The 25,898-nt window shown below is 37.5% G+C and overlaps 1 protein-coding gene across 3 annotated transcripts in view; it reads right to left on the bottom strand.

The window, feature by feature from the left end:
- CDK14 (cyclin dependent kinase 14) overlaps nucleotides 1-25,898 on the bottom strand; it is a 638,693-nt gene that overhangs the window by 335,561 nt on the left and 277,234 nt on the right. For all 3 annotated transcript variants that reach the window (XM_043873241.1, XM_043873240.1, XM_043873242.1), the window contains one exon: nucleotides 13,658-13,720. In XM_043873241.1, coding sequence (XP_043729176.1) covers nucleotides 13,658-13,720 — 63 coding nt within the window. The remainder of the gene's footprint in view (nucleotides 1-13,657; nucleotides 13,721-25,898) is intronic.

The following is a 25,898-nucleotide window of genomic DNA, read 5'->3' as shown; positions in this document are numbered from 1 at the left end:
TAGCAATGATGTGATTAACAAGGACATTTTGCCAGCAGGAGATCTATCTATCGCCCTGTTGTCTTGCCATCCCCAGCAGAAAGCAACTCATATCCTCACTGCCATGGCGTATACTGCTTGGGAATATCCTTAATATTCCTTCTAGTCCCTTCTGAAACTATTTGGACTTTGAGTAGATTAAAGGAACAATATCAAGATAAGGCTTTCTATCAGAACATTTACAGCAAGTTGATTAAAAGCACACACACATCATTGGACTCAGTAGGTTATATCCATTACTCAAAAGAATTATGGGCACTTACAGTGAGCAACAAATTTTTTACCCCTCCATCCCCGTCAGAATCTAAGGATGTCTGATGTTGATGCTCTTTGTCTCAATGTTTACAATCAGATTTATGAATGGTCTGAAAGGCACGCATTATTTAACATATAAGGGTCCATTTAATATGAGACTAAGCACAGTGAACATTTGCAGATTTTCTAGGCAAGGTTCACTATCTTTGAGGGATGCCCATGGTCTCTTAGTGTTTATTGGAGCAACTAGCAATAGACGCAAGGCCTTATGGACAGCACTAATTCTTCTTTTTGGAGAGTAAAATGTCAGTACTCTTTTTCGCTGACCATGCCATAATTTTTTATTTATTTTTAATTATTTTTAATTGAAAGATAATTGCTTTTGCAATCTTGTGTCAGTTTCTGCCATACGACATTGAGAATCAGGCACAACTATATATACAGAGAGGGGTAAGATAAATATACATATATATATCCCCTCCCCTTGAGCCTCCCTCCCACTCTACAAGTCCATTCTCTACATCTGTGTCTCCATTCCTTCACTGCAAATTAAGTTAATCAGTACCATTTTTCCAGATTCTATATATATATATATATATATATATATATATATATATAGCTTTAATATATTTGTTTTTCTCTTTCTGACTTACTCCACTCTGTATAATACGCTTCAAGTTCACCCACCTCTCTCCAACTGATTCAAATGCATTCCTTCTTATGGTTAATATTCCATTGTATGTATGTACCACATACAAACCACAATTTCTTCATCCATTCATTGATCAGCACTAATTCTTACAGAGACAGTCAAGCTACTTTTCTGTCACTTGCACACCGAGGTTAAATATCCGTTATCTTAAGTTACGCACCTTGAAAATGATTAATTTTCTCACATGCCCTTAATATTTACCCAAGCTGTAAAAATGTCTCATTTCATAATTGTATGGATAACAGAAATAGAAGAGACTCCGCAATTTAGGCAACTGTAATAACTGATGTTTACTAAGTACTTAATAGTAAATTAATCTTCCCACCAATTCTGCTAGGCAGATCCTATTATATTTCCTTCACAGATAAAGAAACAGAGGCTCAGAGAAATCACAGGAGTTGGAAAAATGGAGACACAGTGCACGTAGCAGAGGTACATTCCCCATTCCCAATGCTGGTATTTCCCATTTTCGTCTTGTTGCGACACCCACAACTTAAAATACTGCTACCAAAAATGTATGTATACCATTTGATTAAACAAACGGTAACAAAAAGTAACAACAAGGATAGCAAATATGACATTAGCAAATAAACCAAAGTAGTCCATGGGTAATAAACACTTCAAATAATATGCCTAATGGTTAGTATCATGTTATTTAAAAATCCACAGATGCACAAGCATTAAATTACTCAATACATCAAACTTTCTAGGAGTAAAAAATAATTAGAAACTTTGAGTCCTCAAATATCTAGTGAATAGTAAAATACTTTCTAATAGGAATTAGATAATGATTTTATTGCAATAATAGGTCTTCTTCAATTTTTAAAAGAATGATTCATTTCATTTAGTTGACTTTCAAATTTGAAAATACCTAATGCAAATATCAAATCCTAATCTGTAATGCAATGTACATAATTCATGTCCAAATATTTTATATTTTATAAAGCATCATTTGTAATTTTATGTGTTGGATTTTTTAAAAAAAGAATACTAAGAAGGCTGTATGGAGATAACAGGGGGATAGAAATAAAAGCCCAGGTAATAAAAACTATGGTGTAATTTGTCACTTTGGACATACTGAACATATTAACTGTGCTCCTGGGATGGTGTCAGACAAACATTTATGCCAGGGCATCGGATCAGAGATGTGTCCTTTTCTGCCACGTACTAGAGTCAGATTCGGGCTTCCCAGGTCGTGCTAGTGGTAAGCCACCTGCGAATGCAGAATTTGTAAGAGACGCAGGTTTGATCCCTGGGTGGGAAGGTCCCCTGGAGAAGGGAATGGCAACCCTCTCCAGTATTCTTGCCTGGAGAATCCCATGGACAGAGGAACCTGGCGGGCTGCAGTCCATAGGGTCACACAGAGTCGGACACGACTGAAGTGACTTAGCATGCACACGCACAGAAAGATTCAGTTCCTAGAAAATCTGAATATTTAGGAGAGTTTGCCTTGACACGTTTTCTTCTATTTGAGTTTTTCTAGTCAACTTTCTGCTTCTTCATTCCACTCCCTCAAATTGCTGAGATATGTAACATGTTTCATCATTTCTAGATAATGTAACCAAAATTTAACCTGCACTGTCTAATATATTTGTACATTAATCTTCTATACTAAAAATGATAACTGTCTGGAAAAGGGAATAACTCAGAAAATAAGAATTTCAAGTACTTGGGCAAAGTCTTGGGAACAAAGATCCTGCACAGGCTCTGAGATCCTTAAGTTGGCTTCCCCTCCTGCCCACTCCTCCCGCCTCAATACAATGGAGAACACCAGCAAGGGGTTATTCTAAGCTCCGAGATGCCGGCAGGGACGAAGGTGACCGGAGTCATGGGATCCAGAACGGGGGTACTTACAAGGAATCAAACAGGGACTGAAAATCAGAGCTTGGTTTGCTCATGCCCCCTGGGAGTTCTTTAGCTTTTTTAGAATGCAATATATTACAATAATGTATAATATATTAGATACTAAGTAGGTTTCCCAGTTATTAGGGTTTGTAGGTATGATGATGAACTGGGGAGGGCTGAGGACAAGAACCTTCCATTTAATAAGGTTGGTCAGAGTTTCCCTGGCGGCTCAGTGGTAAACAATCTGCCTGCCAATGCAGAGACATGGGTTCGATCCCTGATCCAAAAGGACCCCCGTAGCTGTGGGACAACTAAGCCTGTGTGCCACAACTATTGAGCCTATTGAGCCTGCACTCTGGAGCCCAGGGGCAACTACAGAGCCCACATGCCACAACTGCTGAAGCCTGCGTGCCCGAGAGCCCACATGCCCGAGAGCCCGCGTGCCCCGTGTGCCCGAGAGACCGCATGCCCGAGAGCCCGCGTGCCCGAGAGCCTCCTCCACAACAAGAGGAGCCATTGCAATGAGAAGCCTGCACACTGAAACTAGGGTGTAGCCCCTGCTCACCACAACCAGAGAAAAGCCCGTGCACAGCAAAGATCCAGCACAGCCACAAATAAAACAAATAAATAAAAATTATTAAAAAAAAATAAAAAGTTGGTCAGTAGCCTAAACTTAGTATTAGGAATATTCCCTGCCTAAGTAGAAACAAGATAATCAGATTTAAGCAACTGGCTTTAGTAGTTACCCAACATAATTTTCCAAGAGTAAAACTGAAACAGTTGTTTTAAGGAATTCAAATAACATCATAATGTTGAGTATACACGTGACCTTACTGATATGCACTTTTTGAAACCAAAAAGAAATAGAATGAAATACAAATTTTTGCTCAGCTTCACTTGTGAATGCATGCACTGCTTCCCCAACTTCAGAGCCATTCTTTTTATACATGATGAAAAGAAAAACATAGAATTTAGAAGACTTTTGAGAGTCCCTTGGATTGCCAGGAGATCAAACCAGTCAATCTGAAAGGAGATCAACCCTGAATGTTCATTGGAAAGACTGATGCTGAAGCGGAAGCTCCAATACTTTGGTCACCTGATGCAAAGAGTGGACTCACTGGAAAAGACCCTGATGCTGGGAAAGATTGAGGGCAGGAGAAGGGGATGACAGAGGATGAGATGGCTGTATGGCATGGCACCACTGACTCAACAGATGTGAGTCTGAGCAAACTCCAGGAGATGGCGAAGGACAGGGAAGCCTGGCGTGCTGCAGTCCATGGGTCACAAAGAGTCGGACACAACTGAGCAACGGAACAACAACAACAAAATGGTTTTACTGCCTAAAGTAACATCTCAGACACTATCAGCATGAATGTCTTAATATCATTTGATAAGGCCAATGTAACTTAAAAAAAAATGAGAGATACAGACTGAAAAACTGACGGAGCTGATGAATCTTGAGTATAACAGTCTTAGAGAAAGACCACATCTGCAAGCTATACAATAGAGAAAAATATGTTTCAAGTGGAATGCAGTAAAGACTCTGAGTTTGATAGGTATGATAAACAAACTTCTCTACATCCTCTTTAGAAAGGTCACAAGTGACAAGAATTTCTGTATTAATGAGAAAATATCTATGAAATGCACTGGCTAGTCACATGAAGGCAGAACCTGTCTAAAACAATCAGAAAAAGCCCCAGGAGTATGTACATACACTACCACTCAGCTAATTTCCCTCCTGCGTTCTCTTGTTTGTCTAGGAAAACATGCCAACAAAGGGGTCAAGTGCAAGATCTATCTTAAATGGGAGAGGGGCAAGGTGAACGGCTTGAATTTTAAAATCCAAGAGGGTATTTTTCCTATTCCCCCTGGATATCTGCCCCCTAAGCTGGGTAATTCTATCTGACAATTAAAATATCACATGACATACATCTAATGATTACGTGAATTTCATCAATCTTTAGGGTAATTCCTTTTCAATTTGGGTTTTAAAGCACCTCTAGGAAAGAGTGGGGTGTTTAATTAGCTGTCTCAATTCCTTTGTCTGATTCAAATTGTTATAAGCAGATCAGCAGATGATGCCAAGGATACAAAAGACATGTTCTCAACAGATGCATGTCTCAACCAAATGCAGGCCCCACATCTTAGCCAGAAATTCACTATTCAGACTACCTCTGAACATCTGACACAGAATGAATTGACACATGGATTTCACTGTTTCATTGTTAATCTTTCACTTTCTAGATATGGAAGATTATTTTGTTATAATAAAAATAGGATGGGAAAGTTCAAAAGAAAACTGGACAGGTGCTGAAACTAGGTGTCAAATTTTTAAAACACTGGAATGACTTCATGAAATAACCATATTTCCCAAAATACAGAAAAAGGAAAAGCTTTATAATATTCACTATAATGCATCATAGGAAATCATTACCAGCTAAATGAAAGTTCTAATGCAAAATATGGAGAAAATCAGGTGTTATCTTATTTCCTATCTCAACATTAGAAATTCTCATTTAGGAAACCATTCACTGTGACATCTGTATAAGACAACCTTAATTTGGCATAATATTATTCTGACTGTTATACACCTGCCTGTTCTCTGGACTATGAAAGAAAAATAGCAATTTTTCAACTATTAATAATCCTCAAGTCTTTTTAATTAATACAGATATTTAAATAAAAAATAAAACAGCTTTACGTCCAAAGAATTTCAGATGCTTCAGAGAATAAGGCAGAGAACTCAGAATTACTTTGGATATCTTTGATTATAGTTCTATAAAAAAAAAAAAAAGACAAATGTGTTTTTAGAAAAAATCATCTAGAAAAGTCATTACGATAACATGGAAATGAAGGTAATTACATAAAAATACAGGAAGATCCAGGGTCGTCATGGTAATAAGATGTAAGCATCTACATTTCTGGATATGAGCTGGAGACAGCATCAATTAATCTTTTTTTTAAAGATGAATCTCAATTTTCAGTCTCTCGTGCTTACCATTTTTTAAAGAACACATGGAATACTGAATGAAAGAGATTTAGACTGTTATGGTCGCTTTTTAAAAAACCAATCAATCTGTAAACCACTGAGGATTACAGAGTGAAGAACTTCAAGGTCTGTCTTCAACTCAACTATGATAGTCAACACCCAATAAAATTCGTAGTGAATGGCTTGTAAAGGGGAGAAAAAATGAACTACCCTCCCCCCACATTCTTACAAAGCAATTATCATGTTCTAGCAATTGGGTGTTATGCCTTTAATCATCATAAATATTTATAACAAGGCCAGTGTCCTCAGGCTTTCTATTCAGGTTTTAAATTGCCCTCTAAGTAATTAACTGCTAAAATTACCCATTTGTCTAAAATTGATATTATGCTACAATACAGACCATTAGTTAATAGTGAATATTTATTTCAGAACCATATTGCAAACATACTCAGTTTGTAGGCAATTAAAGTAGTAGAGTGACTACAGAAATTTAGTTAACACTGAACAATTTTTTCTGATGTGCTTATTCCAACGCTTATATGGAATATATAGCACAAAAGAGGAAACTTTAACAGATGTTTTGCTGGGATTTAGTACAAAATCACCATAGACTATTCCGTGGCTTATTATGAAATCGCTAGCTATGTACTCTTTCATTTGTTCCCTTCTACCCCCTCAATCTTCAGTGATACATCACCTTTGTAATGCTTGCAAGTTGACCTGATTTACAGTAAAGAAAAATCGCCTGAATTCTTAGATGCATGGTATCCCAGCTTTTTAAAATAAACAAGTCATATGAAATCCAAACAAAGATACACACATTTTTATAATCCAAGAGAAATGTTCAAAATGTTTCTCCATATCATCATGCCACATAGTGATGAAAGCAAAAGTCAAAACTGTCAAATTTAGAAGCAAGGAGATTTGATTGGTATATTTTCCTTCTGTTCACCATAATCAATATCTTCTATTTATCACATCCAACCCTTTAATAATCCATGAAGTATTTAACCAAATGCAGAGCTTCAGAGTTATTGCAAAAACATGCTCTTTTAAAGACAATCGCTTATCTCACCTGATTTTCACACCCTACATTTACAGAGAACCATCAAAAGACCTTATTTTAGCTCAACTGTTTTTCTTTATCAGCATCCAGCACAGCATTATGAACAGCTGTTAACTTAGTAAATATTATTCTTAGGTTCTTCATTTTGCATTCAGAAATATTAAGTGACAATAAATATCACCACACGAAAAAAATACGTTAATCCATCACATAGAAATACCCATGGGACATCTGCCACTATGTCATCGTCAGACTTCTTTGAGAATAATTTCACCTGCAGTGCAGATTCTACATGGAACCCTGGAGGAGTGCATTGTCTCTAAGCAGACAAACTGAAGAAATGCCAGTGCATAATTAGCTGAGTGGCCTCCCATGGAAACCAACATGGTAATAAGGTCTGTCTGCTTCCATGCACTGCAATTCGATGCCAAAACACAGGCATTAACAAGATGCATTCCATTTTTTTAACTTCCCATACCCTCAGAGAAGGTAGAACTATTATCTTCACTATGAAAATGATGACAAACCGATGTGACTGAGTGCATATAAAGTCACAAATAAAAAAGCTAATTGCAGTAATTTAATAAATGAATCATGCAATGTAAGGAAAAGAACATTGGACAAAGAATCAAAATGCTCTGACAAAATGATTTTGATCTTTATTTTACATCAAATGTGGCAGTTGAAATGGAAGACTGTTTTAGGACGCTAATCCTGGAATGAGGCTGGCTATAGCAGAATCTTAAAGAGGTGTTTGTCTTTTTTTAACTATGTAATACATCAACATGTGATATTGATTACATATTACAATACTACATATTGATTGTAATATTGAATTATAATCATGTAAATGTTATTTGCAGCTGAGCCATAACGTTTTATATGAATACTTTTCTCTCCCGCACAATAATTTGTTTTTCCCGGTGTAACAATCTAGATCTTTTGTTGGTTGGTTTGTCTGCCGTTGTTGAGTTTTCTTTGGGGTTATCACTAATTCAACACCAAATTCTTCTTCCATCTTGTGCATGCGTGCTCAGTCCCTAATCTGTGTCCAACTCTTTGTGACCCCATGGACTGCAGCCCGCCAGACTCCTCTGTCCATGGGATTCTCCAGGCAAGAATACTGGAGAGGGTTGCCATTTCCTCCTACAGGGAATGTTCTCGACCCAGGGATCAAATACACATCTCTTATGGCTCCTGAACTGGCTAATTCTTTACTACTGAGGCGCCTGGGAAGCCCCTCCCAACTTGTAAATCTGCTCAGACACATTTGATATTCGATCCAACAGTCTCATCTTAGAAGTCTCGCCTGGAGTCTTCTGACCTGTGCAATTGGACTGACGGGTTACTCTCTCAGCCTGACGCACCACTGTTATCCTGGGATTCTTCTCATCATCTCAAGGATCTCCATCTCTCTTTTGTGGTAGCCTCTATTGCCAGGTTTCCTGTTCTTTTCTGCCTTGGTTTATTCTGAGTTACAGGTGGGGGGAGTATATCTTCAAGTAGTTTTCTGAGAAAGGATGCAAGGTATGCAAAATTTTCAACTCCTTGAACATCCGAAAATAATTATTCTGCTTTCACACTTCATTGATAGCTTGCATATTATACTAGATGGGACAATTTTACATCAGAATGGTGAAGCCATTGTCCCACTTCCATCTCCCTTCTAGGGGTTGCTGCTGAAGTCTAAATGGTGAAGGTGGTGGTGGCGGTTTAGTTGCTAGGTCATGTCCAACTCTTTGTGGCCCCGTAAACTGTAGCCCTCCAGGCTCCTCTGTCCTGGGATTTTCCGGCAAGAACGCTGGAGTGGGTTGCCACTGCTTTCTCTGGGGATCTTCTTGACCCAGGGAGTGAACCTGAACTACTGCATTGCAGGTGTTCTCCTGCATTACAAGTGGATTTTTCACCAACTGAGCCACCAGGAAAACCACCCTAAATGGTGAAGACACCGCTGTAATTCTTGATTCTCAGCAGTAAATCTGTTTCCTTTCGGTAGGATCTGTCTTTCAAATCATGCTCAGAAATTCTGCAATAACAAATATTACTGTTCTTCTATTTTCATTAAATATTCTGGGCATTGAAAATATCTGTTTAATCTTGAAGTTCACATCCTTCACATCTAAAAGAAGCATAATTCAATTTTTATTATTTTAATAAATCCATCCTATTTTCTCCAATTATTCAGATGGCCCATCCCCTGAACTGGATTCTAAATTTTTTAAATACTTTGTCTCGTGTTTCAGATTTCTATTTTATGCTCTACTTTGTGCATAAGTATAAGTTGGTACAATTCTCCAACTTTTTCTTCCATCCATTCTTGCAACTGTTGTTTTTTATTTTATTAGTAATTGCTTCATTTTATTTTAGAAAGTACAAAGAAGAAAAGTGGAAGAAAGTAGACTTTGTTTAATAGTGAAAATAGAAACCTGAAGGGGAAGATAAAATACAAAAGCAAATTGCAAAGTTTACCTACAGTAATGATGTAAATTGCATCCTAAGTAATCCTCTCATTTAAAAATTGTTGTTGTTTTTAATTTCTGTCATCATATTGTTAATTTCCAAGCTACCTCCTGTTCACTGATTTATCCTTTTTAAAAAAACGGGAGATGGTGAAGGGCAGGGAGGCCTAGTGTGCTGCAGTCCATGGGGATGCAAAGAGTCAGACACGACTTAGCGACTGAACAACAACAAAAGTAACGCAGCATTGTGCTTTATAGGTGCACTATTCTCTTTTGCCTCTTAGATACCATTATTGATAATTTTTTTGGTGCTTCTTTCTCTGTCTAATCAATACAAACCAACCTTGCTTCCTCTGAGTTACTTATCTGTCAAGTGGGGCCTTCACTGTAGAGTTACCTAGATCCTGTGGGTCTGTTCTCTTGGACTGACCAGATGCCCCACAAAAGATGCTTTCTGTCTTCAGGCCTGGGTCTGATACCTGCTTTATGAAGCACCCACATCCCCTCCTACCTGCCAGCCCCTGCTGTTCCCTCGGACGCCCCACCATGACCGGGCAGAGTGACCGCTGTTGATGCAGGCAGGCTGGGGGCTGAGGGAACACCAGGCCTCACCAGCAGCAGCTCTCCAGGCTGGGGCAAACACGCACAGGGCCACAAGGAGAGCAGGTGATGCTGGCCGTCGTGGGAGGCACCAGGCCACCCAGCCCCGGCCTGAGCAAACGCCCACCATTTCCTGCTTGAGAGAAAGTCGCTCAGTCGTGTCTGACTCTTTGCTACCCCATGGACTATATACAGTCCACTGAATTCTCCAGGCCAGAATACTGGAGTGGGGAGCCTTTCCTGTGGATCTTCCCAACCCACAGGTCTCCCGCATTGCAGGCAGATTCTTTACCAGCAGAGCCACAAGGGAAGCCCAGTTCCTACTTAAAATGCTTTTAAAATTTTGATTCTGGGAAAAGAAAAGAGACTGTATAAGTATATACATGTGTGTGCATGTCTGGCTCAGATGCTCCAGTCATGGTCATTTCTTTGTGACCCCATGGACTGTAGTCTGCCAGGCTTCCCTGTCCATGGGATTCTCCAGGCAAAAATACTAGAGCAGGTTGCCATTTCCTACACCGGGAATCTTCCCAGCTCAGGGATCGAATCCACATCTCCTGCATTGGCAGGCAGACTCTTTACCGCTGAGCCACCAGGGAAGCCCATGTATACACATATATATACATACACATATATACATATATGTATTTTTTTTAATTTCACAGATGACTATTCTATGGAGCCCAGTTTGAAGACCTCTTCAATGCCAAGTGAAATTTCTTGCACCCTTAAGTATTCCAAGAACTGGGACAATCAAGAACATTTTGGCAAATCCTCAAAGCCAAGACCTCAATAGCTATGGGGAAAGGGATACTCACATATCAATACCTATTGCTGCTTCTCATATTTGGAAGGATATACATGTTACATATTTGAATGATGTATATATACATATACTAAGTATATGATGACTGATCATGGGGTGAAAGAAAAGCTTGCAAAACGGGTAAGCGTTATTGAAATACAATTTCAAGGAGTGCAGCCTAGTAACTGAAAATCAGTAACCTAGAAGCTCAATCTCCCCATGACTATCAAGAAATTAAGGAAAAATAAAATGTAATGGAAAAAGCAGAACTTACTACAAAGGCTACAGAAATCACCAGTGATGCTGGCCTGAGGACACTGAACCCAAAAATGCTCTGTGGGAAGAGCTCTCTTCCTTTGCTTCACAACTAAAGTTGTCCACCAATACTTACCCATAACTAATGAGCCACAAAATTAAAAGACGCTTGCTCCTTGGAAGGAAAGCTATAACAAACCTAGAGAGCGTATTCAAAAGCAGAGATATCACTTTGCCAACAAAGGCCCATGTAGTCAAAGCTATAGTTTTTGCAGTAGTCTTATACAGATGTGAGAGCTGGACCATAAAGAAGGCTGAGCCAAAGAACTGGTGCTTTTGAACTGTGGTGCTGGAGAAGACTCTTGAGAGTCCCTTGGATTGCAAGGAGCTCAAACCAGTCAATCCTAAAGGAAATCAGTCCTGAATATTCATTGGAAAGACTGATGCTGAAGCAGAAGCTCCAGTACTTTGGCAACCTGATTCGAAGAGCTGACTAGTGGAAAAGACCCTGATGCTGGGAAAGATTGAGGCCAAGAAAAGGGGGCAATAGAGGATGAGATGGTTGGATGGCATCATCGACTCAGTGGACATGAGTTTGAGCAAACTCCAGGAGATAGTAAAGGACAAGGAAGCCTGGCACGCTTTGGTCCATGGGGTAAAAAAGAGTCAGACATGACTAAGTGACTAAACAACAACAAAGTGTTGGTGAGAAGACCAAACAAGGATAATGGAAATCCAGTGATGCCTTTGTTCTTTGCAAAGGCTGAGTCAGCTCTTTAATCTCAATCCTGTCACTGAATTTAAAGTCAGGAGGTCAAAGTTAGCTTCGAGGTCAAAATCAGCCTCTGATTTCCACTGATTTTAGTAGGTCCTGGGCTTTCACTAGCTGGGTTCTCTGCAGATTACCTGGGCTGAAGTGGAAAATAGGGGTAAGGAGGTACCATACTGTTGATTTTTAACCCAATCAACCCTAACAAAAGAACATTAAATATAGTGATGAGACGACTTGAGATGTTTTGATGTTAAAAAAAATTGCGGTCATTAAACATTAGTATTGTAATTAATAATACTATTAATTAGTATGAAACAAGATTAATTTAAAAAATCTCTTAGCCTGTTAAAATTTCTTGCCCAATCCAACCACTAAAAATCTATCTATGTCAATGGATACAGATGTTTAAGAAAAGTGAATAATCAAAAAACTTAATCTAAATAAAAATTTAATAAAACAAAAAATCATAACAATGAAAAAGGACATATATGAAAAAAGTAAACAAATACTCCAAGTAGCATAATGATTCTAGCATGTATTTTAAAAAGAATGTCTTGCCAGAGTCCCTACAATTTCCTACATTTTAAAATTGTACAACAAAAGTGATCACCTTAAAAAGCCCCATCATTAATGTTACAAATATTCTAAATCGCCTTCAATTTATTAAGAAAAGAACAATGCAATAGAAAATTGAACAATATATAAGAACAGGCAAATTGTAATGGCAGAATTACAAGTGGTCAAGAAACATGAAAAGATGCCCAATGTCACTAGCAGTCAAGAAAATGCCAATGTAAAAACATTTCATTTTTACTCATCAGAATGGCAAAAGTTCTAACGACTGCTTAGTCAGTCCTAGGGAATGTAGAGAACAAATCCTTTCGTCATTTACTACCATGCGGGCAAATGTTTCAATTAAATTCATTACAACTGACATCACATCTCTAATTAATAAAGAAAACCCATTAACTAGATATCAAAAAAATAAACTATATACAATATTATTTTTATAAAGCAAAAAGAAATGAACACATGTAACACTATATGTGAAATCTACCTCTACTAGCAAAGGGAAAATACAACAGAAAAACCATGCCACACTGCAAGAAAGGTGCAGATAATGAATGGGATGAAAAGGAGACAAATAATGATACTTCAAATGCATTTCTATCACTCAATGGGTCCTCAGGATCCTGAAATGTAGCCATTTCAAAACTAAAATGTAAGCACATCATTAAGCCTACTGATAAACTTTAGTATCTTCTAACTCCCTAACATAGGCCAAGAAAAGAATCTCCTCTTTTAAGTTTGAAATACAGGGGAAATTTTCCAAAATGGTTGCTAGATCAAAACTTAGAAAAGCTTAACCCTTTTTACACATAGTAATCCAATTTCTGGTAAAAGAAATAAAAGAAAACTGAAGGAAAAATCATTTTTATCTGTTTATACAAACAAAGGAAAAAACTCATGTTACTGTGAACTCATCGTAACACTGTTTTGGATCATAATAATACATTATCTTGAAACCAATTGGTACTTCAGTATGGAGCTCAAAGCTAGAGCAACTGGAGATTCCTCTCTACTGAAAACACAGTTTTGGCAGGATCCCACTAGATCCCTCTCATTACTGGCAAATGTTTCTCCATGAAGGAAAAACAGGATGCAGTTTAAATAATAATACTCCAGTGAAAATATTTAATGGCAAAGCATGGCTTTCAATGTCAAAGCAATGACTATGGTTCACTTCAGAGTCACTTTTTTTTACACACTTAAAAAAAAATTATAGGAGAGGGATTAGATTTTGGTTCAAAAAATGCACATGAAGAATGCTAAGCCTTGACTTAAAAGATCTTTTCCTACCTTCACATTATCTGGATGCAGCCCCCCTGGGTGCTTGTCCATGTACTGACATAGATCAGTATGCTAGAAGAAAGAAAGGAAGACGTATTAACATCCCTCTGGCTATAACACAATGAATCAATATTTTTCTATTTCAAAGTCACCACTACTTTCTGAACTAAGCAAATATAAGACAAGTGGGTGGATTTTTTAGTGTATGCAGTTGCACGCTCCTCCACCCTCCATTTCAACCACAGTTGAATCATTACTCCAGATTCTATCTTATGTTAAACATATCTGTGCATTAGAAAGAATTTATGTCTACAATTTGTTAATTTGTTAACTGCCTAATTCTCACATTGAATATGTATCTCTTAAGTGGAATAAGAAGAAACCTTACCTAAAATATATATCTTAACTTCAACTAAAAGCACATCCACATACAGTTAACCAGTCCAAATACAATTCAATTATCTTGCATTTTTCAAGTGGAAATGAAGGTGATGGTTATTTATTCTGTGTGACATGTAAATATTACAAACAGATCATTCTAAGGAAATTAATCATTGGATGTATTTACATTTTTCATAACTATATTCATTAAAAGATGATTTTCAGATTCTCAGCACTTGTGAATATATTTGAAAAAATATTTATTTTATAAAACTTTATAATGATTTACTTTCTTTTTTTTTCTTTTTTTTTTCTCTTTCTGTTTAATGATTTACTCTCTAAATCAATGCAAATACTTCCAAAGTTATAAATTAAGACAAACACATCCAGATTTATTTTAAAAAAGAAATATCCCAAGATAGCAACTTATACTGTAATTCTTCCAAATATCCCAAGTTGAATTTGCACATAATTGTATATTTTCTTTTTAATGCTTTTTCTGTTTATATTATGAGCTACATAAAATTTCTAAAGAAACATGTAGAGTTGCTATACAAATTTTCCTAATCTTATTTATTGGTGGTAACAATTTTATGATTTAATCACTCTGTAAAAACCAGTGACCATGATTACTTATGCCCCACTATCAGGCTTCAATTGTTAAGGAATTATAAGCTTTTGACACATTCAAGAACCTGTACATGGTTGTAGCCATGACGATAACAATTTAGATTCCTTTACTGAGTTTTTATTGCATGCCAGCTGGTAACGGCTGAGAATACAGAGCAGAATTTAGCATTCATTCATTGTTCATCATGTACTTCTCAACTCATCATCTTGCAGGCACTAGTCATTTTATTGCTGTTGTTCAGTCGTTAAACCGTATCCCACTCTTTACTACCCCATGGACTACAGCATGCCAGGCTTCCCTGTCCTTCACTATCTTCTGGAGTTTCCTCAGACTATGTCCCTTGAGTCAGTGATGCCATCTAACCACGTCATCCTCTGCCGCCCTCTTCTCCTTCTGCCTTCAGTCTTTCCCCGAATCAGGGTCTTCTCCAATGAGTCGGCTCTTCGCATCAGGTGGCCAAAGAAAGCACTGGAGTTTAGTGACACTAGCCAGCCAGGACACAGAATTCCAGGAAACAGATGTAGGTGGGGAAAAACCAGGATACGTGTGATTACAGGACAGTACGTTGTACACTAAGAATACTAGTGGGTAGTGTTTGAGGACACAGAGCGGGGAGCTTAATGTCCGCTAAAGACAGGCCACAGCAAGCGACACTTTCAAACAAGATCTGAACAGAGAATGAAAGGGGGAGCCAGGGGGAGAACAAAGGGACCGAACCTGGGACAGAAGAAAGGCGCTTGGATGTATTCTAAGACCACATTGCCTTTCTCTTTTCCACACACTGAGGACAGAAACTGTGTACTTTTTAAAACTTTTTATTTTGTATTGGGGCATAGTCAATTAACAATGCTGCAACAGAACATATAAAATGGCACATGAAAAAGCACTTTTTAATATATAACATGATACACAACTGTAATGTGCTCGTTGCCTCACACATAATAAACTGTTAAATAGAAAGCACATCCAATCATAACAATTACATAAACATGCTAAAATTTCTTTTAAAAATGTAAATTTTCAGTTTACAAAACAAAATCAAACACACTCTTTCCAAGATAAAGCTAAATATAAGAAACAACAAAAAAATAGCAGAAAACCTGAAAGTAAAGGAATACATCATATTATATATTATATATTGATGTTATTTATATTTTATGATATTTATACTGACAAATACCAATAAAAAGCAAAAAGCAACTTATCAATGTAAATGTTAAACATAATAGAATTCAAAGAAAATGGATTAAGTATTCATTCACCTAGCAACATGGCATTATCACTATAAAGCAAACATTGATCAAAATAAAAGAAGCAGCTCAAATTTTCACAAAATCTTGAAGGTTACTTCTTTAAAAAAAAAAATCAACCAATGAAACTGACAAAAAATTTTAAAAATAAAAGGAGGTTATATAAAGCATATGAGTAACACAGCTAAAAAGCATGTTTAATTTTATGCCCAATAAACTTATGCTACATATGCTTAAAGAAGTGAAATGATGTTAGGGACAAAGCTTCCACTGTACTTTCTACTGGACATATATGCTTTAAGTGCAAATTGTGCATATAAGTAAGTGACAGAGTCTCTGCTTTCAGAGAATTCACGTTCTGTGGATTTTTATATACCTGTGAAATTACTGTAACTTTTTCCAAAAAATAAAGTATTCAAGCATTTTGTTTGAAACCAACCAAACAAACAAAATCCCCACTTAACTATGAGGATGGAAATATATCAGGAATGGGGGGAAAAGTTCCTGATTCTCCTATGTACCTTACATCCTTCTGTGTACATATGCATGCCCAACATGGATAACAAGGAGGCTTCTCCAGAAAGGAGATCTTGGGAAATTTCAAAAAGATTTTTCCCAAACCTTTAAAAATGTTAAATTTGCATTCCCTCAGCTATATGGCATGAACATGTATGTATGCACACACATGGCTGTCACTAGCCATGTAGTCTTAGGTGGGTTCTATAACCTCTGGGTATCGGTGTCTTCATCTGTGTTATGGGGATAATCCTAGCACACCTACCGCATATGGATATTGTGAAAATTAGTATGTAAATATCCATTATGGTTTTACTACACTGCCCAGCACAGGGTAGATGCTACAGGTGATGACGAGGATAATGATGGTGATTTTCTGTAGTGTGTTTAGAGTATGAAGAGTTATTTTGGAGGATTACAATGCTAAATACCGTTTGAGAACTGGAACTCTTAGGCGAAACATTTGATTCTTCTTATATGTGTTCTTCCTGTCTGTATGTCCAGACATTCTCATTCATACTCCACAGCTCTCTGTACACAACCTCTGAGACTACTTCTAGCAAATACATCATTAATCTCAGATTGCTCGGGGTGATCAGGGGCAAGAATCTGGAGAACCTCAAATGAAGGAAAAGACAAAAAGGTGGTATAAAGTCTTATTTTGAATCCTGGCAAACTTCCGTTTTACCTTAATTAAAAACTTTCTTTTCCCCCCTCTCTTTTTTTAATACACAATACTACGCCTGGAACTACATTAGATGTGCCTAAATTACAAATTTCATTACATCTCTTCAGTTTAACTTCTCCCCTTAGTTCAACTGCCTGGATTATGTGACCCTTGTGACTTTTCCTGGTCCAGAAATAACAGAAGTAAATTTAACAATCACGCTGGGAGGTCATTCTCTGCTATTACACTTTTTAAAGCCATCCTACACATACAAGTTCTGAACAGAAGGCCCCTTCGGCCCATGACCAACAGATCACCATCCACTGATGAGACATGCGTAATCTCAGATCCATCTGACTTGACCTCTGGCCATTTCCTGTTCTAAAAATAAAAGCAGTATCTTTAGACAAGGTGCCTGGTAACTATAGACCAAGCCCAGTCACTCTTCCCCCTCCAATCTCTATCTTGGCTCGTGGCTAGCATCTCTCCTGGCCTGCACTGCGTTATGCTTCACTTCATCTTCCTGCATCTCCCTCTTATTCACTCTACAACTCCTGCTGTTCTTCTGGGCAATGCTTTTAGAAGTACTTGTGTCTGACAGGTTTATACCTGAATGCCTAAGAGTACTTCATCAGTCTTCCCTCTATAGAGTGTGTGGTTTTAAACAAAGCTATCAAGTGTGGCTAGATTTGTACACCAACCAGAAGAGTGAGAGCAGAAAGAAGCTGGAAGGTTCAATCCCCACACTTGCATACATTTCTTTCAAAATCAGGTTCCTCTTTCCTCATTGCTGATTACCCATCAAGTAGCATTTATTTAAGGTTCCCATGTGGTGCTAATGGTAAAGATCCCGCCTGCCAATGCAGGAGACAAAAGATATGCAGGTTTGATCCCTGGGTTGAGAAGATCCCCTGGAAGAGGAAATGGCAACACACTCCAGGATTCTTGCCTGGAGAACTCCATGGACAGAGGAGCCTGGTGGGCTGCAGTCCATGGGGTCACAAAAGAATCAGACATGACAGAAGTGACTTGGCACGCATGTACGCAGCATTTAGTATAAAGTTCACAAAGGTGCAGGAGTATTTCAAGGCAAAGGAATTTGAAGAACATATCTGAAACCATAATCCCCTGAACATAAAAGTTTTCTGTAAAAGAACCACATTTACAGTTTGGGTTTTTCCATGTTGACTTCATTACACTGTGGCAGGATCAGTTTAGAAAGCAGAAGACAGATATTTCTTTGTGAAAAAAAAAAAGCAGCATGGAGAAAGACCATAAAACATTGAAGAAAAGACGTTTTCCTCATAAGCACTTTCACACAGCAGAGTCTCACTTAATTTCAATCATATGTAGACAGAGCTACATGACCAACAGAACACAACCATGAAACTTAAAGAGAAAGTCATGAAAGGAGGCTACAAAGATAAACTATAAATATGATGACAATTTTAAACAGGCCTGAGTGGAGAACATCCCTTCGAAAGATTACCAGGAAAAAAAAATCCAGCCAAAGAAAAAGGTGAGAAACAAGCTGGACGACGACATTCACCTTTTCATGTTTTCCACTCTCCATTCCTTGTTGGTGTTGTTCCCTTGCTCGATCATGTCTGACTCTTTGTGACCACACGGACTGCAGCACGCCAGGCTTCCCTGTCCATCACCAACTCCTGGAGCTTGCTCAAACTCAAGTCCATTGAGTGGGTGATGCCATCCAACCATCTCATCCTCTGTTGTCCCCTTCTCCTCCTGCCTTCAATCTTTCCCAGCATTAGGATCTTTTCTAGTGAGTCAGCTCTTTGTATCAGGTGGCCAAACTACTGGAGCTTCAGCTTCAGCATCAGTCCTTCCAATGAACATTCAGGACTGATCTCCTTTAGGATGGACTGGTTGGACCTCTTTGCAGTCCAAAGGACTCTCAAGAGTCTTCTCCAACACCACAGTTCAAAGGCATCAATTCTTTGGCACTCAGCTTTCTTTATAGTCCAACTCTCATATCCATACATGACCACTGGAAAAACCACAGCTTTGACTAGACAGACCTTTGTTGGCAAAGTGACTGTCTCTGCTTTTTAATATGCTGTCTAGGTTGGTCATAGCTTTTCTTCCAAGGAGTAACTGTCTTTTAATTTCATGGCTGCAATCACCATCTGCAGTGATTTTGGAGCCCAGAAAAATAAAGTCAGCCACCGTGTCCACTATTTCCCCATCTATTTGCCGTGAAGTGATTGGACCAGATGTCATGATCTTCGTTTTTTGAATGTTGAGTTTTAAGCCAGCCTTTTCATTCTCTTCTTTCACCTTCGTCAAGAGGCTCTTTACTTTCTCTTCACTTTCTGCCGTAAGGGTGGTGTCATCTGCATATCCGAAGTTATTGAGATTTCTCCTGGCAATCTTGATTCCAGCTTGTGCTTCATCCAGCCCAGCAATTCACATGATGGACTCAGTATATAAGTTAAATAAGAAGGGTGACAATATACAGCTTTGATGGAATATTTTCCCAATTTTGAACCAGTCTGTTGTTCCATGTCCTGTTCTAACTGCTGCTTCTTGACCTGAATACAGATTTCACAGGAGGCAGGTAAGGTGGTCTGGTATTCCCGCCTCTTTAATAAATTTTCCACAGTTTGTTGTGATCCACACAAAGACTTTAGCGAAGTCAATGAAGCAGAAGTAGATGTTTTTCCTGGAATTCTCCATTCCTTATGCCTTTTAAAACTGACTTTGGGTGAGGGAAAAGAAGTAATATGCTTTCACTGAAAACCACTGGTAAAAAGGCTCTCAGAACACCCGAGAGTCAGACAAGCTATTGGACATGAAAGCTGACCAGGGTGGAAACAAGTATAAGTCAATTATTAAGTAGGCGTCATCATTTCGTATGTGTCTGAAAGTAAAAATGCTAGTTTACTCAGTCGTGTCCAACTCTGTGACCCCAGGGACAGCAGCCCGCCAGGCTCCTCCGTCCATGGGATTCTCCAGGCAAGAATACTGGAGTGGGTTGCCATTTCCTTCTCTAGGGGATCTTCTCGACCCAGGGAATAAACCCACGTCTCCTGCATTGCAGGCAGATTCTTTACCATCTATCTGAGCTACCAGGGAAGCTGTTAGTATGGGATTATGTTCTTTGTAATCAATGTATTATCTATGAAATGAGGTTTTCCAACTATTGTTCCTTGAAAAGATCAAAATTCTTATTCAGGAGATGCCAAGTTCCTCAGAGAAATTATGCTTTTATATCAGCAATGAATTTCAGACTGACCTTTTCTCATTAAGCAGGAATCTAAACAGAGCACCTTCCCCAACACATACATTTTTCCCCCACCCTCTTATGTTAAGCACGGTGTCTACAACATTTGTCAGCTAATTTTTGATGTTTTTCAGAAGCACTGCCAAAATGTGATATTGAAAGTAGCACAGCCCTATTTTTAGCATCTAGGCTAAAAATAAGGAAGTCTTTCCACAGGGATAACCAGCAGAAATCCTCATTTTGAAGTTCTGTTACACATACCCTCCATAGTCTTGACTTCTTTTCATGTTAGTTTTCCATCTTGACCGTAAGACAGAAGTCAGTATATTCAGGATTTGTGTAATTTTTATAGCATTAAAAAAAAAAAAAAAACTGCTTCACAATAGTAGGAATACTGGAAAGATTTCAGAGATAATAAAACTAATTCTGAATTTGTTTCTTCTTGAGGAATAGGCTTATTTTGCATTTAAATACAACAGTTCATTCATGTTAATGTATGGCAGATTCATACTGATGTATGGCCAAAACCAACACAATATTGTGAAGCAATTCTCCAATTAAAAATAAATTAATTTAAAAAATAAACATCACACCTCAGCTATACTTTTATTTGGAAATCAATGAATACTCGTTTAAAAAGAAAACAAAACATTAAGTGAAAACCTGAATTAAAAAAAAAAAGAAAAAGATGGGGGGCAACTTCGCTGGTGGTCCCGCGTCTAAGATTCTGTGCTTTCCAATGCAGGGGACCTGGGTTTGATCCTTGGTCAGGGAACTAGATCCCACATGCCACAAGTGAGATCCTGTGTGCCAAAACTAAGACTCAGCACAAGCAAATAAATAAACTTAAAAAAAAAAGAACACATGCGATATGTTAAGAACTAGTTGATAACATGTACCACTTGGAAACCAGAGCCAAAGCACAGTAATACAGAGCCCACAAAAATATCGAGCCCTCCTTTTCCAGACTGACTCTTATTGTTTAAGGAGATCCTTGCTCCTCATCCCAGTTTGATTACACCCTAATCTCTTCCTTATAATGGATAAGTGATCCACTATTTTAAAAAAAACAGCTTTGAATATTACTCTGATTGGTGACAGAGCATATTAAGAAATTTGCAAGTATCTAAAGCACAAGAGCATTCCAGAGCAATTCCTTCCACTCTTCAGTGGTACCACAAAGCGTCCCAAAATGAATGGCAACAGTGCTAATTGTTCACGTACCCAAGGCAGCAGCTGTGACAGAGGCTGACCTGTGATACTTACTCTTCTCTTGGCCAGTATCACCTTTATTACCGTCTGGGATACACCACATGCATTTTAACTAAAACCACACCTCTCAGACAGTAACACATTTGGGAGATCTCACTATCGTTTTAGTTTTTAACTTATCAATATTTCACCTGTAGCTCATTAAAGTCAAGTGATTCTCTGGCGAATGGCTGCTGCTAGAGGCAATTGAAGAAAACTTCTAGAAGTTGAGCCCTTCTTTCTTCTACAGCAATCAATGCCATTTTCCTCTGGCTATAATCTCTGTTTTAATCAGCCTACATTGCTGTGAGAATTAATACATCAAATTACTGAGCAGTTAGTTTCTAACTGCTCTTATATGAAGTCCACAGGTTTAAATTGACTTTGAAATTGCATTTCCCCCCATTCAGCTTTGTAGTGTTCATCTATTTATTCCCAAATTATAATAAATAAGATTTTAATGTGGGTTCAAACATGTGAGCACTATTCATTAGTGAGAAAAAATGAAAAGAAATATTAATCAACTTTTCCTTTAAACAAAATCATAGCCATTCAAGGTGACTTATAGAGAAGGTCTGTATCCACTCTATACCAAAGGGCCCCATTTTTAAAACAGTGGTCAAAAAATAAAAGTTTTTAAGTATTCCATTATACGTTATTTAGGTATTCTGCAAATGAACTGAAATCCCTTATCTTTAATGACAAAAACAAGACATTCATGAACAACTACAAGAGTACTATCTCTTCCCTCTGAAGTACTAATAGAAATTCTAATTACTGTGTCTCAAGTTGCATCACAGGACATGATATGACAATAAGAGAAAAATACAGTCTTCTGATCTATCCCATCATGATACCTAAAAATATGTCCTTAAAATGGAATACTCTCAAATATTTCACTGTTACTGCAGACTTACTTTACTATTCCAAAGCCTGTTTCTGGGTTATTTTATTTTCAGCTGTTTTTATGCCACTTAGAAAATGTTTGAAATTCTACCAGTAAACCCCACACCTATTTCCTAAAGAGGGCAAGGGTAGCTAATACGCACAGTAGTTAATACTATATAAAAGTCCTCCATAGTCATTACCTTGTGATAACCTAAATGGGCAGGATGGGGAGGCAGGCAGGTGGAAGGTTCAGGATGGGGGACACATATATGCCTATGGCAAATTCATGGGATGTATGGCAAAAACCATCACAGCATTCAAAGTAATTATCCTCCAATTAAACAAAGAAATTTTTAAAAATACAAAAAAAAATACTATATAAAAATTGCCTACAATAATCACACTGCCTCAGCTTAGCCCTAATTAAATTAGTTGCTTCTTTTTTTAATCATATAATGTACTGTTCTCCTTTTTGGACATAACCTATATGTGACTTAGAGATCCCCTTATTCTGCCTAATTGGTTTCAGCTGTCATTTCTGAATTCAAAATACATGGGCAGCCTGGGGCTGGTGACTGGAGCAGGAAGCATTTCTAACCATGTAAAACCAGCAACCTGAAAGATCTTTTCCATTAAAACAAAAAACATACTATTTGGCTTCTGGCAATGACATTATGGGTAGAAAGGCTGTATATCTTTACCCAGGCAGTAAGATTGTTGGGAGTCATTTTTCTCCAATAAAAAGAATGCAGACATTTATTTTCCAATAGTTCAAATGTCTGAAGTAGTTTCAATATTATAGGGGCTAATTCATAAAACAAGCATATATCTATGTTTGTATCACTGCATAACACCTCTAGGAGGTATAAATGATAATTCTTTCTTAAATAAATTCAAAGCATAGATTTGGGACATTTCAAAAAATTGGACAAAATCTTCTAGAAGAAGAACATTGGGGTTCTACAGAACTAAATGCTATTGCTACATTACAAGACTGTATAAAATCTGCTTTCTTCAAAGAGTGAAGGAAAAGACTACTCTGGTTTATATGCCCTCTGGCACACCATTCACAAGCCTAAACCATTTAATAAATTTTAACAGAGTCAAGCAGCCACTTTAAAAAGATTTTCATGCTATTTTGAAGCCAAGTTTAAAGGGGGAAAAAGCCAACGGGTATGAAGAATGGAATGCTCTGATCATCCAAAACCCTCAAATATTTGAAGAGGAAAAAAAGGTTACCAAAGTGGGCCATGTAAAATTTTCTGGAGTCAAACTATAAGACAGAAAAAAAGAAAAAGGAACTGGAACAGTTCTCAGGAATAATATTAACTCTGAAAACACCCTCTGGAGCTGCCCTTCTGGAAATGAGAGATTCCGAAATTATAGGGTAAAAGCAACACGAGAGAAAAGATTCGAGACAGAGAGCTAGAGTGGAAGAGAAAAGAAAGAGAGGGGGAAGGGACGGAGGAATCAATGGTGGCTGTCTGGGAATAACGTTTTCTGGCTACAAAATAGAAAGCTGTTGTTCAGTGGCTCATGTCCTACTCTTTTGCGACACCATGGTCTGCAGCCCACCAGGCTCCTCTGTCCACGTGATTTCCCAGGCAAGAATACTGGAGTGGGTTGCCATTTCCTCCTCTAGGGAATCTTCCTGACTCAGCGGGCGAACTCGAGTCTCCTGCATTGGCAGACGGATTCTTTACCGCTGAGCCACAAGTGAAGCCCAGTGTGTAAGAGTAACACCCGCATGAGGACGGATCATACCAGATGCGTGTTTCAGGCAATTCTATGAATTACACTGCAATGAACTTTCAGTACATGTCACTTTTTAAATTTTTATTGGATATGGTTGATTTATAACAATGTATGTTATTTTTAATATTAAAAATAGCAGTTCTGGAACACATGAGGAAAATAGTAAACAATTACAACTGTTTAACTCTGTCATCCTGTCTTTTGCTTTTGGCATACCAACTGACATTCAAAATATACTTTCAAACTCAAAATGGGTAAAATATTGTAAAATGTATAAAAATGGATAAACAACAACAACAAAAAAAAGGATAAACAGTATTCACTCTTTAAGAGCTTACTGATGACTACAAGGGAAACAAGAATGATAAATCAATAATACTCTCTCCCTTATCTTAAATGAACTATTTATAGCAGTGTTCAAATCATTCGAACAACTAGTGGCAATGTTAGGCATTCTTCCTCCCAAGGAAATACAGAAGCAACTTTATTAAGATTTTACAATGCAAAAATACCATAAAGTTCCTAAAGATGGTTATGGATATCTGATTATTTATGGAGTAAGAGTTGTGAGCTACAGACTCCAAAATGGGACAAATCAAAATCTCTTGAACTGACAAACAGTTTGAAAAATAAATTTGTACTACAAATGTAAAATTCATTTATAGTTTCAGTTAAATCTGTGGCTGGTGGCAATACAAAGAATATGGAATGATAAAGCTTTCAGGCAAAGCACAGACAAAGTGACATATATGAGATGTATGTTTGTCATATATGATGAAAGAGATGTCATACTGCTACTCCTGCAGCATACCTGAAGCATAAGTACATTATAAATACACTCAGGTAAAATCTATTGTTTTCCATTAATTTAAATTATTATAATATAGTACACAAAGTGGCAAAAGTAATTTAGGTTTCCTCAAACTCTATGAGTAAAAGAATCACAGCAACATTATTTCTTTTTAATGCAAGCTTTTCCTTACAGGTTTTGATGCTCTGAAGCATGAAAAATTGAAGAGTAGTCAAGTAGACTATTAAGGGTCCACAAAAAATTGTAGAAGTTTTGCTTGAAGTAGCTCTTTTCATACCAAAGAATAAAAAGATCTCAGATCACAGAGGGGGTAAAAAAAAAAAAAAATGAATTCTTGTATTCTGCCTTTTACCAAAAGTTAAAATGAAGCAAATATTCCCAAGTATCTTTTTCTAAGGTTCCACCACCAAAATCAAGTTGCTGACTTACCTGATATTAAAAAAAAAAAAAAAATTACCAAAGATCAAATCATCACTGCTTTTTTTTCCTTTCTCCACTTGCTTTTTGCTCAATCCATGTACAAAGGAAATATACTTAGTTCCTTGCCATGCATGAGTATGAACTTAAAGATACTCTGGAAAAAGAACTGCTTTTTCTTTCCTCCATCATTAGACACTTGCAAACTTGCCAAGATAATAACTTTCCCAAGAGCTTGACATATTTGGCAGATATAGTTGATATTTTGAATATGAATTCTGAAACTTCAAGAAGCAAAGGCCAACATTATTGCTCCTCATGATACGTTTTAAACTTTAATGCCAAAATCTAGTTATATATTCAGCGAATCAGAGCTAAAAATATCTTTTCTTGACTTAGTGCAATTTGCCATAAAAAGATTACCGAAAAAAAATTTCAA

This window comes from Cervus elaphus, chromosome 18 (genome assembly GCF_910594005.1).
Source record: "Cervus elaphus chromosome 18, mCerEla1.1, whole genome shotgun sequence".
In the NCBI taxonomy this organism is placed as follows: domain Eukaryota; kingdom Metazoa; phylum Chordata; class Mammalia; order Artiodactyla; family Cervidae; genus Cervus; species Cervus elaphus.
This window is presented reverse-complemented; position numbering and strand designations above follow the sequence as displayed.